The sequence below is a fragment of the Erythrolamprus reginae genome, chromosome 3 (assembly GCF_031021105.1).
Source record: "Erythrolamprus reginae isolate rEryReg1 chromosome 3, rEryReg1.hap1, whole genome shotgun sequence".
Classification (NCBI taxonomy): Eukaryota; Metazoa; Chordata; class Lepidosauria; order Squamata; family Dipsadidae; genus Erythrolamprus; species Erythrolamprus reginae.
The window spans coordinates 122,725,001-122,740,393 of record NC_091952.1 but is presented as its reverse complement, the minus strand read 5'-3'; the positions used below and the strand labels follow the sequence as shown (position 1 = coordinate 122,740,393).

The 15,393-nt window shown below is 38.9% G+C and overlaps 1 protein-coding gene across 4 annotated transcripts in view; it reads left to right on the top strand.

The window, feature by feature from the left end:
- Positions 1–15,393, top strand: part of DPYD (dihydropyrimidine dehydrogenase) — a 735,717-nt gene that overhangs the window by 351,741 nt on the left and 368,583 nt on the right. For all 4 annotated transcript variants that reach the window (XM_070746537.1, XM_070746536.1, XM_070746535.1 and 1 more), the window contains 2 exons: positions 9,421–9,528; positions 14,216–14,385. In XM_070746537.1, the coding sequence (XP_070602638.1) occupies positions 9,421–9,528; positions 14,216–14,385 (278 nt within the window). The remainder of the gene's footprint in view (positions 1–9,420; positions 9,529–14,215; positions 14,386–15,393) is intronic.

The window sequence follows — 15,393 nt, the reverse complement described above, 5'->3', positions numbered from 1 at the left end:
ACAGCTTTTCTCCCTTGGTGCAGGGCAGCCATGTCCTGATACTAATGGACAATGTCTCAGCCCGCTCTTATATAAACCACCAGGGGGGGACAAGATCCAGATGCCTGATGCAGGAAGCCGAATCTCTGTTCAGATGGGCAGAGGTCCATTTGGCCTCCCTCTCAGCCGAACACATATCGGGACAGGAAAATGTGTGGGCAGACTGGCTGAGTCGCAGGACTCTAGACCCGGCGGAGTGGAGGTTGGATTCCAGAGTTTTCTGGGAAATAACAAATCGATTCAGCACACCAATCCTGGACCTATTTGCAACGTGCCACAACACACAGCTGCCATGCTTCTTTTCCCGGTTTCCTTCCTCGGGAACGGAGGGAGTGGATGCGTTGCGACTCCCCTTGCCAAAGGGGCTCCTGTATGCGTTCCCACCCACTCGCATCCTCCAGAGAGTTCTACAAAAGATCCTACAGGAACGAGCCGAGGTACTGTTGATAGCACCCTTCTGGCCTCGACGAGCTTGGTTCTCGGACTTGATGGAACTGTCCATCTCCCCACATTGGAGAATCCCAGACCATCTAATAGCTCTCAGCCAGGGATGCATTGCACACCCGGAACCTCAGTGGTGGAGTCTGACCGTGTGGCACTTGAGGGGGACCGCCTAAGACGGCTACACCTCCCGGACACGGTCATAGCTACCATGCAAGCAGCACGCAGACCATCTACGAGGCGCATATACCAGACTACTTGGTCGGCCTTCTGCACCTTTTGCGGTGCCCAGAAGATTGACCCTCTATCGGCCTTACCGGGGACTGTACTAACCTTCCTTCAGGCAGGATTGGATAGAGGGTTAGCCCCAAACACCTTATGACGTCATGTGGCGGTGCTGTCCACAATATTAAGCCAGGACTTTTACAGGCCTTTGTCACGACATCCTTGGATTAGGGATTTTTTAAAAGGAGCGTCAAATATTAGACCAGCAACGGTTCATAGGTTCCCCTCTTGGGACCTATCGCTTGTTCTGAAGGCCTTGACAGCTCCACCCTTTGAACCATTGAGAACCTTATCGTTACGTTTTTTATCTATAAAAACGGCGTTTCTAGTCGCTATTACTTCGGCTAGACGTGTGTCGGAGCTGTCGGCCCTATCAGTGAGGCCTGACTTCTGTGGATTCCATCCGGACAGAGTGGTTCTTCGATTGGATCCTACCTTTATCCCCAAGGTAAACTCTGGTTTCCATAGAACACAGGAGATAGTATTGCCATATTTCTGCACGCACGGCACACACCCATCTGAACTCAGATGGCACAAATTGGACGTAAGACGTGCTGTTAAAATTTATACTCGCAGGACACAGGCCTCCAGAACACCGGAGGCATTATTTATATCCTTTTCTTCGCAAAGAGAGGGCACGAGAGTGTCTTCTCAGACCATTAGCCGTTGGATAAGAGACTGCATCATCAAGGCTTATAAAGCATCAGGACAGACCATTCCCCAGGGAATAACAGGACATTCAACGCATAGTGCAGCAGCTTTGGCAGCCTGGGCTACGCAGGCTTCGATCGAAGATATTTGTAGAGCAGCCACGTGGGCGGCTCCATCTACCTTCATCAAGCATTACCGGATTGACTCTTTTGCCTCCGCAGAGGCAGATTTTGGGAGGAGGGTGTTGCAGAGGGTATGCTCAACATGAACGCCCTTGGTCCTGACTATCCCTCCCATTTATTATGTCTTGGGTACATCCCACGTTGGACTCTCCTTGCAAGTGCATTGGAGAAGGACCATTGAACTTACCTGAACGGTCTTCTCGATGCACTGCAAGGAGAGTCCAAACCCACCCGGTTGGTGGACCAAGGGTATATTGCCTTTCTTACCGTTTATTCACAGTTGATATTGCCTTCCAGTTGTTTAATAAAAAGTTTATAGTTTACTGCTCCTTTGTTTTTCTATGACTGGTAGGCTAGGGGGCGGTACCTGCATAATGTTTAAAATTAAACTCAGTCCCTCCAGTGAGACTGGAGAAATACCCACGTTGGACTCTCCTTGCAGTGCATCGAGAAGACCGTTCAGGTAAGTTCAACGGTCCTTCTATAGGCTTGCTTCATTATGAATACTAGTATTGCAAGTTCTCTCTTCCCATTCTTAAAACTGTAGCCAAATTTTCCACAGTGACTGTAATTCATTCTGCAATTTTAAACCAAGGCCATTATACCTATATTCTTTTACAGCTCTGTTTTCCAAGTAATGAAAGCTAGGGTTGTCATAGGCCCCTAAGGGGACAGGTTTGCTTCATTGCTGGAACTGTACTACATGCTTTCCAAGGGACTTCCTTGACTTGTCCTACCTTTTTAACCAAAGTGTCTGTATTTTAACTTTCAATAGTAATTTTAGCTCTTTTGCTCTTAGATCACTAAATTGTTTCTGTTGTATTTTGTGATATCAAATGAGGCATATTTATTACGGTTTTCCACCAGTTTACAGTAAGAAAAGAGAAATAGTTTGGTGCAGCAATTCATTACCAGGAAAAAAAGAGAAAACAATAATCCAATAAAGCAACATATCTAATTAAAAGTTTTGTACAATTGCATGACTTCATAAAGTCACTTGGCCATCTGATACTGTGTGTAAGTATAGAGTTAGCATTCCGTAAAATGTAAGAAACGTTCATCAGTATGACCCTCAAATCAGTGATGGGTTACTACCGGTTCAGACCAGTTTGTGCAACTGGTGCAGAAATTTGGCCCTGTTTGTCAAACCAGTAATGATGGCCAGTTTGCGACACACCCTAACCAGTTCCCTGGTTGCCGCTGCTTGAAACCGGTATTCTGAATGAGTCAAAAAGAGGGTCCATGCGAGGGGTCCATAAATATGAAAATATTTATGGACCCCTCGCATCATGGACATAAACTGTTTCAACTTCTACCCTCAAAACGTTGCTATAGAGCACTGCACACCAAGACAACTAGACATAAGGACAGTTTTTGTCTGAACACCATCACTCTGCTAAACAAATAATTCTCTCACCACTGTCAAACTATTCATTAAGGCTGTATTACTATTAGTAATTAGTAACAGAATTCTGTTCTGTTCTAGTCTAGTCTAGTCTAGTCTAGTCTATGAACCCTCTGTGCATGCGCACAGCCCTTGTGCATGCACAGAGAGTCAGAACCCGGATGTAATACACGTTCACGTCCAACGCAGTATGTGCACTTCCAAATCAGTAGGGAAGGTAAGAGAAACCCACCCTTGCCTCAAATATAGAGATGATTTGGGAGATTAAAGCACATCTTAAGGCATCATTAAAAGGACACCATATGAGAACATTGGCAAAAATTCCTACCTTCCTGTAAATAAGGAGTCCCAGTAATCTTGAAAACAATGCTAAAGGAAGACCATCAAAATGGATGCTGGAAAAGGACCATCTATTCTTTCTTAGAGAGAATAGCCATGGTGGACGGCTTGTGGCTATCTACCATTTGGCAACTGAATTCAGGATATCACCTTGCAATCAATATCACCAATTCTTTCTTTTACCATTGATTTGGCATTCTCCAATGTTAATTAGTATAAATATTCAGCAGGGAGGCCAAGATTTCAAAATTCCTTTATCCTGATACAGTATTGATGAGACAGACAACAATAGAGGCCTCAGGCCTGCAATGTCAACCATGATTCTGAAGCCTGAGACTAGAATACTTGCAGGTTAGCTTCAAGCCTGCAGACTGCATTAGGGGTGCTTTTTGGGATACTGAACAAAGTCCTAAGGAAATGTAAATGATTTCATAAGCTCCTAGGTTTTTATTTGGGTGGGTTATATCCAGTGAAGGGCTACCAAAATTTTTAATACCTCATTGTGGGCGTGGCTTATGCAGGACAATCTGCATTTTCTTTCAACATCTTTCAGTGCAAATAGGGTATTCTGGGGTGGAGCTCCATTTTTGCTACCCCACTACGTTCCCCCCCATCCGGGCAGCAGCCCACTCCTGGTTATTTCCCATATACTGTAGTTGAGCAACTGTTTTATTTATAAACCGCTAACTGCTGCTGGAATGTAATTTGTTCTGTTACCTATAAAAATTAGTTGTTGCTTGTGTGTTATTTTGGACAGTAGAAATGTCAGAATTTGTCTGGATTGTTAATTTGTTAAGAAGCCTGCAATACTATGCCCAACTACTTAAAACATTTGATTTGGCGGGAGGCACTTGCATATGCACGGCGGAGCAGAGCTGGGGCAGATAGGTTTGCTATCACAGCACTAGGCAATGGCCTATAGTGCTTCATCCCAGTTGCAAACTGGATACTTGGGGTCAATTATTCCCTCATGTATTAACCAGGTTTGGAGTTTGGTAAACAGGTTTGCTGACATAGAGTTTGTTAATGATGTTCAATAGACTAATTGGCCTATAATTAGCTACATCATTCCTATCACTCTTTTATATAAAGGAACAATTATAGCCTTTCCCTAGTCCTCTGGAATCTTACTGTGTGGTTAATGTATGAAAAAGAGTCCAAAACAATGGCCCACCAATTTGAATTGGATTTAATTAACTGGGGGGGGGGATATGGCCACTCCTGGGGACTTTATCACAGTTACGCTGATTAATGAGATTTTTAATTTCCTTGCATGTGACTGGGTGCTGCTATGATAGTATAAATAAAGGTACATCCATCACCTAGGTGTTAGCATGTAGATCACAATAAAGGGTTTGGAAATGACATACTCAGGTACTTGAGGGGATGCTACAATGCAAATGTGTAATGCTGGGAAAAAATGGGAACAATTCATTATAGTATGTAAGGAAGAATTTATGGACTTTATAGCTTTGATTAACTGTGACCATATTTTCTTCCGATCCTGATGTTTTTTTTCCCTGAGTTGAGCCTTATTTATTTATTTCCTGATCCTATAAAATTCGGATGTAATTGGCATTCAGTGAGGCAGCATAGCATTCTAATAATACAGCTTTGGAAACTATGCAAAATTTCTTAAAAGTCAAATGCCTTTGTTTCCTGATCAGGTTATTATTGCCTTTGCTACAAAAGTTTGGAGCTTAGCTGTAAAACCACAGCATAACGTCGTATTCCGCTACTTTATGGGATGGTTAGGTCTGAGCATGCCCTGAAATCATGGAGATTGAAAAGTATGCACTTTCCACTGAGTGAAACATTGGGCTATCCTATCCTTAAGGGAGCTACCCTGTAAAAGCTGTCTCCCATTGCACAATTTAAATGTGCCTGAACTAGTTTCCTCATTAAGCCTTGTCTAAATTTGCAAGTGAACATTACGAAAAGTGATCATTTTCAGACCTAGGAAGTGTGCCAAAGTGTTTAAGGCAGGTCTCTAGAAATTATTACATAACCTATAAAGGACAACTAAATATCTATGGAGACTCTTGGTGATCCAGGTCATTGTTGTTCCAAAAGTGCTTTTTCAAGAAACAACTGGACTTTTTGATTTTTCTTTAAAGATGTTTCGCTTCTCATCCAAGAAACTTCCAGAGTTGAAGAAGTTTCTTGTATGAGAAGCTAAATATCTTCTAAGAAAAACAAAAACAGTTGCTTCTTGAAAAAGCACCTTTCTGATTATAGAGGATAATTTGTGAAGTGATCAAAAAGTATATTGCCCAGAGAAATTACTTTGTACAAAGCCATTTTACACTTGCATGTTAAACCTATATACAAGAAAGCTAGCTAGATAATTTGTATCTCTGAAGGATCTGGGCACAAACAGTGGCCTAGTTACTTATTCAGGGAGACTGACATTGAAATGTTCACAGAAAGCTTCTTTATTACAACCAACCCTTGTCTTGAAAATCCCTATTTATTAGTTTATTTGCACCAGGGATCTTATTCAGGTGAAGAATGAGGAAAGAATCAACATGGTTACAGATATGGGTGACCTAGAAATGGAGATGTTGAGGAGGAAGATGGAAATTAATACATAATTTAAAAAATAGTCAAAGATTAACAAAGCTGATACAGCATTCTCAAACTAAGGTTGTAGCATAACAGACAAGCTTCTTCAGTGTAGAATATATTCCAGTGAATTTTACAGAAATCTCCTGTCCTCCCAGAAGGCATGGCCTTAAAAGAATAATATTTGTTTTTAGGTATTTCACATTCCCTTTTAAATTTTTGTAAGGGGATTTCCAATTACGCCTATCCGTGTCTTTCACGGCCACTACAAAATTCTGGGAGGAGAGCCAAGCCTGCGAAAGAGGATGGCCTAAGCCCCAGAGTTCATAACCTCACCCAGCATCCCACTCACATAGTAGAGGGCTCCACCAACTTCAAGGTCAGGACAGGAGGCATAACACCATTGATTTAATTAAAGAGAAGATACAGACATCAGTTGACCTTACAGCAGATGAAGAAGAACTACTGGCTCAATTGTTTAATGCTCTTTCTACAGAAGAACAAACAATTATAATCTGTGCAAACTTGGGGCATTTTAATCAACTGCTGCATCTGAGTTCATGAACACTTTACTATCCTCTAGCTGTCCTCCTGTCGAAATGTTGAGAAGTTCATTTCTGGCTTTTTAATACCCCCCCCCCCATAAAAAAAAATAACATAACAGAGGTGTTCCAAATCATTCAGATAAAAGAAGGGAATGTTCATTAAAGAATGTTCAATGTACACAATCCTGCTCTACATGGGGCTGAAAAGCTTTCAGAGACTACAACTGGTCCAGCTGTTGTGGGTGCACCTAGGTACACCCACATCACACCAACTCTCTATAAACTGCACTGGCTCCCAATCAGTCTCTGGATGCAATTCAAGGTGTTGGTTATCACCTATAAATCGCTACATGGCTTAGGGCCAGATTATCTTTGAGACCGCCTTGTACTGCATAGGTCCCAGCGACCGAGAAGGGCCCACAGAGTCGACTTTTTCTGGGTCCTGTCAGCTAAACATTTTCTGTTGACAAGGCTGCGGGGGAGGGCCTTCTCTGTGGTCGCTCCAGCTCTCTGGAACCAGCTACCTTCTGAGATCCGTACTGCCTCCACCCTATCAGCTTTCCGGAAAGCTGTAAAGACCTGTCTTTTCTGGCAGGCCTGGAGCCGTTGATCATATGATGCATTATCTAGATTTTATTTATTTATTTTATTCATTGGATTTGTATGCCGCCCCTCTCCACAGACTCGGGGCGGCTAACAACAGTAACAAAACAGTATAATCCAATACTAAAAAACAGTTAAAACCCATTATATAAAAAACCAATCATACATACAGACATACCATGCATAAAATTTTAAAGGCCTAGGGGGAAAGTGTATCTCAATTCCCCCATGCCTGGTGGCAGAGGTGGGTTTTAAGCAGCTTACGAAAGGCAAGGAGGGTGGGGGCAATTCTAATCTCTGGGGGGAGTTGGTTCCAGAGGGCCGGGGCCACCACAGAGAAGGCTCTTCCCCTGGGTCTTGCCAAACGACATTGTTTGGTTGACGGGACCCGGAGAAGACCCACTCTGTGGGACCTAACTGGTCGCTGGGATTCGTGCAGCAGAAGGCGGTCCCTGAGGTAATCTGGTCCGGTGCCACATAACCAACACTTTGAATTGTGACAGGTTGGAGGGACAATTCGGCCATAAAAGATACACATGGTTTTATTATGGGTTTTAATGGTCTTTTTAGATTGTTCCTTTTTTAGATATTTTAATATTAATATGTTCTTTATGGTGAGCCGCCCAGAGTCCTTAGGGAATTGGATGGCATACAAATCTAACAAACAAACAAACAAATAAATAACCCCACCCCACCCACCCTGATAATCACTCCACAGGGAACAATCTACAAAGACCAAGACTAGTTAAACTACAGCCCCATACCCACTGGTTTCTTCTGTATGGATCCTGGAGGTATACTGTACATCCAAAGGCTACTCCATTTAGCACTAACACTACTTGCTGTTCCTTTTTGAAAGTGGAATATGGTCAACCATCTGACTTTTAATACCTAATCTGGCCTTCTTTGCTCTGTCCATGAAACTTTTCTTATGGAACTCTCCAGATACTCACCCTAAATCGAAGTTCTATCTACTGTCTCATCACTAATTTATTTGACCCAAGTATTACTCCTTGTGAACAATTATCCAGAGACAGCACCCCAAACAAAACAGCAAGTTAACAACTACACCCTGCTAATCTTTTCTAAAAACATAGAGTTTGTATCCCAATTCGCTATGCTCTTTGCTTGGGTTAGGAGACATCTATGTTAAGGGCATTTTCAACCCTCCCCACCCAAATGTATTCTCTCTTCTAACTCCTGCATAACTTAGCTTCACAAGGGACAGACCTAATGCTGGAAATTGGTGGTGATAGTCTATGTTCTGTCTTTTAAATCTCTTGGGCCCCAAACTTCTCAGCTGCTGCTTTTCTTTATATTCTCTCCTGATCAGCTTTCAACAGGTTGGAGGGACAATGTTGGTTTCACCAGGATCATTTCAATGGCCTTTTAATGCTTACTCAAGGGTCAAGTGCCCTTTCAGACTTTGTTTTCTTGGACATCTTCCTGTGGGATGAAATATACTCAGGTTTTCATTCCTTCTGAATTTACACTTAGAGCTGTGTACAAAACAGCTCAGCTAGCACATTCTGCCCACAGCATCATTTCTCCCTTTTGATTGACGCTTGAATTACACTCTTGTCAATTGCCTCACAAAGAATTCAGAGAAAATGTCCTTACAGTCATTAACCATATAAATGCCACTGAGACTGAAATTTTTATATAGTCATCTTGTTTATCCCAATTGTTTGAGATGCCATGTGTCTTCCACCAGAAACAATCGTTTTTTAAGTAAAGAAAAGTTACCTTTCTTCTCTTGACTGCTGATTGAGACTTCTAGCTAAAATAAAATGGCATCTGACACTGTCCTGAATGTTGTATAAGAGGCTTTGAGAGACCACAAAGACATTGTTTGACACTATTGAGATTAATGTGTCATTTTTTTTGAGTTCCGTTCAAATGGGTTATATAAATCCTTCACAAATATCATTTATTACACTAAGCAAGAAAACCAACCAGAAGATTCAACACATTTCTTGATGTGTATGTACAGAATATATTTTTTAAGAAATGTGATATTTTTTGTGTGACATTTTGTAGCAGAAAGGAAGTTTTAAAAATGAAAATCACCCCAATATGTGCAAAAGTGCTTATGCAGAAAAATGTGTCAATTGCTTCCTTTTTTTTCAGATATTTAAACTAATCAGTTAAGCAGCAAACCTGTTATCCAGATTTCACTAGGCTATATATTGAAAAGTTTAAGGTTCAAATCCTGTCTCTGCTATAAAATCACTAAAAATTACCAGAGAGCAAGAAAGTGATTGCCAAAACATAATTTGTTGAAGATTTGTGTGTATTTTCAGAAGAGAACATATATCCTTCTCTCTCTTTTCTTCATTTCATGATTGAATGTTTACTTTCTTAGGTCTACCAGAACCAAAGAAAGAGTCCATATTTCAGGGTTTAGGAATGGAAGAAGGATTTTATACATCAAAAGAATTCCTACCACTGGTGTCTATGGCAAGTAAACCAGGTATATATGCTATGCTATTTTATTTATTTATTTATTTATTTATTTATTTATTTATTTATTTATTTATTTATTTATTTATTTATTTATTTATTTATTTATTTATTCTTTGTCCAATATACAATACATATGAAAGAGAATAGACATTAAGTGATATATAAAAGATAGGAAGTAAAGATAGGAAGTAAAGAGGAAGAGAAGTGGGTGGGAAGGAAAGAATATATATGATAAAAGGGAAAGGAAAGACAATTGGACAGGGGACGAAAGGCACATCAGTGCACTTATGTACGCCCCTTTTGTTTGTTTTGTTATGTATATGCAATATTTATATGTCATCTTTTATATGATTGATGTTGTACATTACATGTACATAGTGCATTAAAATACATTCTAATTCCAAAACAGTTAAAAGAATATTGGAAAGAAAGATGAAATAACCAAGGCAAAGAATCAAACTTCATTGTAGTTCAATAGCACATAGTTCAATTTTTCTCCATTATAGCCAAATGAATTGGTTTTTTAACTATCATCATCCCCAATTAATGCATGTTTGTTTTACCCATTTGAATTCAAGTTGATGAAAATGAATTTGTTATTAAGAATTTTTTCAAAGGAGAAAATAATTTTGATGAACTTTTCATCATACATTAATAAAGCCTTGGTAAGTCCTCACTTGGAATATTGCATCCAGTTTTGGTAACCACAATGTTAAAAAAGGATGTTGAGACTCTATAAAGAGTATAGAGAAGAGCATCGAATATGATTGGAGAGCTAGAAGCTCAAATATATGAAGAAGGGTTGCAAGATTTGGGTATGTCTAGTTTAATGAAAAGAAGGGCTGGGGAGACATGATACCAATCATCCAATATTTAAGGGGCTGCCACAAAGAAAAAGAGTCAACCTGTTCTCCAAAGCACCTGAAGGAAGAACAAGATGTAATGGAAAGAAGCTAATCAATGAGAGAACCAATCTAGAAATAAGGAGAAATTTCCTGACGGAATAATTTATCAGTGCAATGGGTTGACTTCAGAAGTTGTGGGTGCTCTTTAACTGGATATTTTAAAGAAAAGTTTGCACAATCATTTGTCTGAAATGGTATAGGTTTCCTACTTGAGCAGGGGATTGGACTAGAAGACTCCAAGATCCCTTCCAACTCTATTATCCTGTTATTTCATATACACAAAATGTGGCTGCTTTCACATTCTCAGTTAAGTGATGAAAAGGAAGGACTTGTCTTTCATTCTGCAGTACTTTTTCCAACAGACTGCAGCATCTTTGGTTGTTTATGTAACAATAACAGGCTGGCAGAGTTGGAAGGGAATACTTCTTTGCCAGAAGTATTGAAAGTCACATTCCCCCCCCCTTCTTTTTTCTTCTTTCTTTCTCAGAATCTCATATTAGTCAAATACGTAAGCTGTGATTTACAATATTTTTAGGGACTCTCTTTAAAATTCCTATTTTCTTTTTGTATTTATTCATTCAGTGAGATTGTTGCCTGGGACTAGTCTACCTTATATTCTTCTTACAATCTCTGTTTACTCAGCAAGAAGAAATCAACCCATCACCCACAATGGGCAATCAGCTGTCAGCCCATCTCTTGCAATCAGTATCTATTCAGGAGATAGCCTTTCACCATTCATAAGGCTCAGTAGAGCTTCCTTGTGATTGTATAGGAACTCACTCTTAAAAGACTTACATCCTATGAACAAGAACAATTGCCGAAAAGATAGATTTCCATTAGGCATACACTTTACCCAAAGGTTAGTAGCTATCAGGTAGAAGCAATAGATCACCAATAAAGGCCATTCAATACATTCCCAAATTTTTTTGCAACCATTATTCTCTGATCATAGAATAGAATAGAGTAGAGTAGAGTAGAATAGTTGAGTCGAGTCAAAGTCAAGTCGAATAGAATAGAATAGAACAGAACACAACAGAATTCTTTATTGGCCAAGTGTGTCTGCACACACAAGGAATTTGTCTTTGGTGCATATGTTCTCAGTTTACATAAAAAGACAAGATACATTTGTCAAGAATCATAAGGCACAACACTTAATACTGTCATAGGGTACAAATAAGCAATCAAATCATACTGGGAAAAAATCAATATAAATCATAAAGATACAAGCAACAAAGTTACAGTCATGAAGTCATAAGTGGGAGGAGATGGGTGATAGGAATGATGAAAAGATTAATAGTAATAGTAATATAAATGTACTTAGACAGATTTTTGCCTGATTGTCAGATATCTTTTAATCCAGTAATTTAAAATACAGCGGTATCTCTACCTAAGAACGCCTCTACTTACGAACTTTTCTAGATAAGAACTTGGTGTTCAAGATTTTTTTCCTCTTCTCAAGAACCATTTTCCACTTAGAGATGATTTTGGAATAAATTTTACTTCGTTTTTACTCTATATAGAGTGAGCTTAATATTTTTTGTTCTTAAAATGGTATTTGAGGTTTTAAACTCTTGCTGTGTAAATTCATGAATGAACAGAGCAACAAAGTGAAGAATTATAGACTATTGATAATGGTAAAACATATTATTGTGAAGAAAATTATCAGAGGTGCATTCAGGCTATATGTTTGTGTTAATTTATGTTATCATTTCAAGAATATGGTAATTTATTTAATTGTTTAAAAAAACCAAACAACGTTAGTATGGTTTTAAGGTTTTGCCCTAGTTTTTCTTAATTTTTAGTGCAGTAGTAAACATAAGCTTATTTGTAAGTTTTATTTTTTTTTCTACTTGATGCTTTTTTAAAATAAAAGAATTGAGAAATTAATCTGGAACAGTTGAAATTATATCAAAAATCATAATAATCTTACAATTCTGTGGAATTGGAAGCCATCGATCATCGATTGCTGAACAACGTTGTTCACATTCAGGCTATGATTTTGCACATTTATATTATTGTGTCTTGAATTGTTAATATTCTGGTTGTACCAGTTCTTACCAGCCTAAATATTTGAAAGCATGCAAATGTAAGTAGATAAATAGATACCATTTAAAGTGGGAAGTCATCCTGGCCACATGACCACAGAAAATGTGTTCAGACAACACTGGCTTCCTTTGCCAGAAAAGAGAGAAGAATAGCACTGTCTAGAGTCAGACATGACTGGACAAGAGAAACCTTTACATTTTTTTTTAGTATGAATTGCACATGAAATCATACATTTAAGGATTTACTGTATTTTTGGGAATATAAGACACACCTTTTCCTCCATAAAAGAGGCTGAAAATTTGGGTACTCCGAATGTAGCTTTTTCGAACCCTTTTTCCCAGCCCAAATGAGGTGTTAATGATCTTCTCAGCTCTTCCTGGCTTGCAGGCTTGTTTTCATTGCTACCCCCTCCAAATAAAGGTTTTTCCAGCCCTAATGAGCTGTTAACAATCTTACCAGCTTGCAGGACTTTTTCATTGCTACTCCAAAGAAGTTTTTTCCCAGCCCTGTCTTTGCAGGCTTCTTTTCATTGCTACTCCCTCTGAAGATTTTTTTTCCAGCCCTAACCAGGGGATAGAATAATGTGCTGAAGCTGATCAGACTAAAGACGCTAGCCAGATGAATACCTTGTAGGTAGGTTTCCCCCCCCCCCTTATTTTCCTCCCCCAAAACTTAGGTGAGTTTTATACTCCAGTGCAATTTATACTCCGACAAATACGGTATATCCCATTGATCTTCTGTTCAGAACACTTTCTCAAAATAAAATGGTTTAGAGAAACGTTTCATAAGAAAGAACTATGTGGTAAGTTCTCCAGGTGTGTGTTAAAAGTATCCACTGATTAGAAGGGGGGGAAAAAACTCATGTTACAGTTTTCTGTTTTCACAGTGACCAACCAGGTGTCTTTCAGAAGCCCACAGATAAAATAACTTTGTATGCCCTCAATAACTGCTATTAGTGATTTCATTCTGTGTGTATAATAATGTGATATTTCTCTTAAACTGACTAATCTGAACATTCTGGGGTCATTCATCAGTGTTTAGAAGTACCAGAACAGAAAGTGATACATGTTATTCCAGTGCAATCTGGCCCTAAAATAGAGAATAGATGTGTAGTTTTCCTTAGACATGCAAAATGATTTTTAGACTAAGGTGATGTTATCAATTGTGGACACTAATAAGCTTTTCCTCCTTGAATTTCTCTAATTCTATTTCAAATGTGGTCTAAGTTGGTGCTGAAACAATGTGCCCTATGAGATTATTTAAGATAAAATCTGAAAGAGAAACCAGTGTTGTCAAAGATAGACTCCACTGAAGGACAGAGCCTCTTGTAACATAGATTTTTTTCTCTTTCTCATTTCTCAAATAATTTTGATGCTGACAAGAGAGGAGTCAAAAGCTTAATTTTTTGAACACAACAATCTTGAATCAGTTGCATTCAATCTGACAAGGCTGTACAATTTCTTCTTCTTCTTCTTCTTCTTACCAAGTGCATTATACTTTATTTCCTGCCAAGACAGGAAGGCAATGCTACTAAAGGTACTGACTATGAAATTACATGTATGAGCATATCTTAAAAGAGGGAATAAAACTCTCAATGAAGCAGAATAATTTGATAGTGACTCTCCATGCTTGGAAACGGCAAGATGCAATTTTACACTGCTTCGAGTACAAGTGTCGTTTGAGCTGTCATGCAGAAGTAGTTTTTTTTCTCCTTGAAAATGGGGTTTTCCTTTCATCATTCAGGAATATGCGGCTGTCGCTCTTCATTGCCATCAATACAGGGAACCGTGATTGTTCTTGGAGCAGGCGATACTGCCTTTGATTGTGCAACATCAGCTTTGCGCTGCGGAGCTAGACGTGTTTTTGCGGTCTTCAGGAAAGGATTTACTAATATACGGGCTGTCCCTGAAGAGGTAAATTTCACAACGTTATGGTGAGGGATATATTAATAAAGTATAACATTAAAATTATTATTATTATTATTATTATTATTATTATTATTACTACTACTACTACTACTACTACTATTATTATTTTCACAAAAAACAGTAATACACAGCAAACAAGATTTATATGCTGGATTTCGTATCACAATATCACAAGTTGAACACTTCCCAGGTATTTAGGACAGTGTGATGTATTTTCATATGATGCGCATAGATCCAAGCATGGTGGCCTTTTGCAACATACAGATCATAATTTTGTAAATGTTTATTGTTTTTAAATGCCGGCTGAGGTCTTTTGGAACAGCACCCAGGGTGCCGATTACCACTGGGACCACCTGTACTGGTGTAGTTTGATTTTAAGATTCTGATATCAGGTAAGTTTTTCTTGCTGTTTTTCATCAATTGGGCTGTCACCAGGTATGGCAACATCAATGATCCACACTTCTTTCTTTTCCACAATCGTTTGATCCAGTGTATTGTCTTCCAAAACTTTGTCAGTTTGAATTTGAAAGTTCCAAAGTATTTTGGCATGTTTGTTTTCAAATACCTTTTTGCAGTTCTCCAGAATCATTTTGTCAATTACAAGCTGATCTTTTGTATCCCTGCTTTTTTCATTTGTTGCCTTTCTGTTCATTTGGTAAGATGTCATTCTCCTCAAGATAATCTTAATAATTATGTCAGCCGTAATGCCAGTCCATAGTGGGTAGACACGTTATTGGCCTGTAGTTTACTGGGGCTGCTCCTTTTGCTAGATTTTTTTGTGTTAGATATGTTCTCCCAGTTGTCAACTCTTCACTGATACATCCTTTTTGTAGCATCTCCTTGAATTGTTGGGCCATTTTTTCATGCAGATTGGTCAGATATTTGAGCCAAAATCCATGGAGTTGATCACTGCCAGATAATATCCAGTTCTTTACTATCCTCACTTGTTTACTGATCATTTCAGTTTTTATTTCCATCTGTTACAATTCTGTG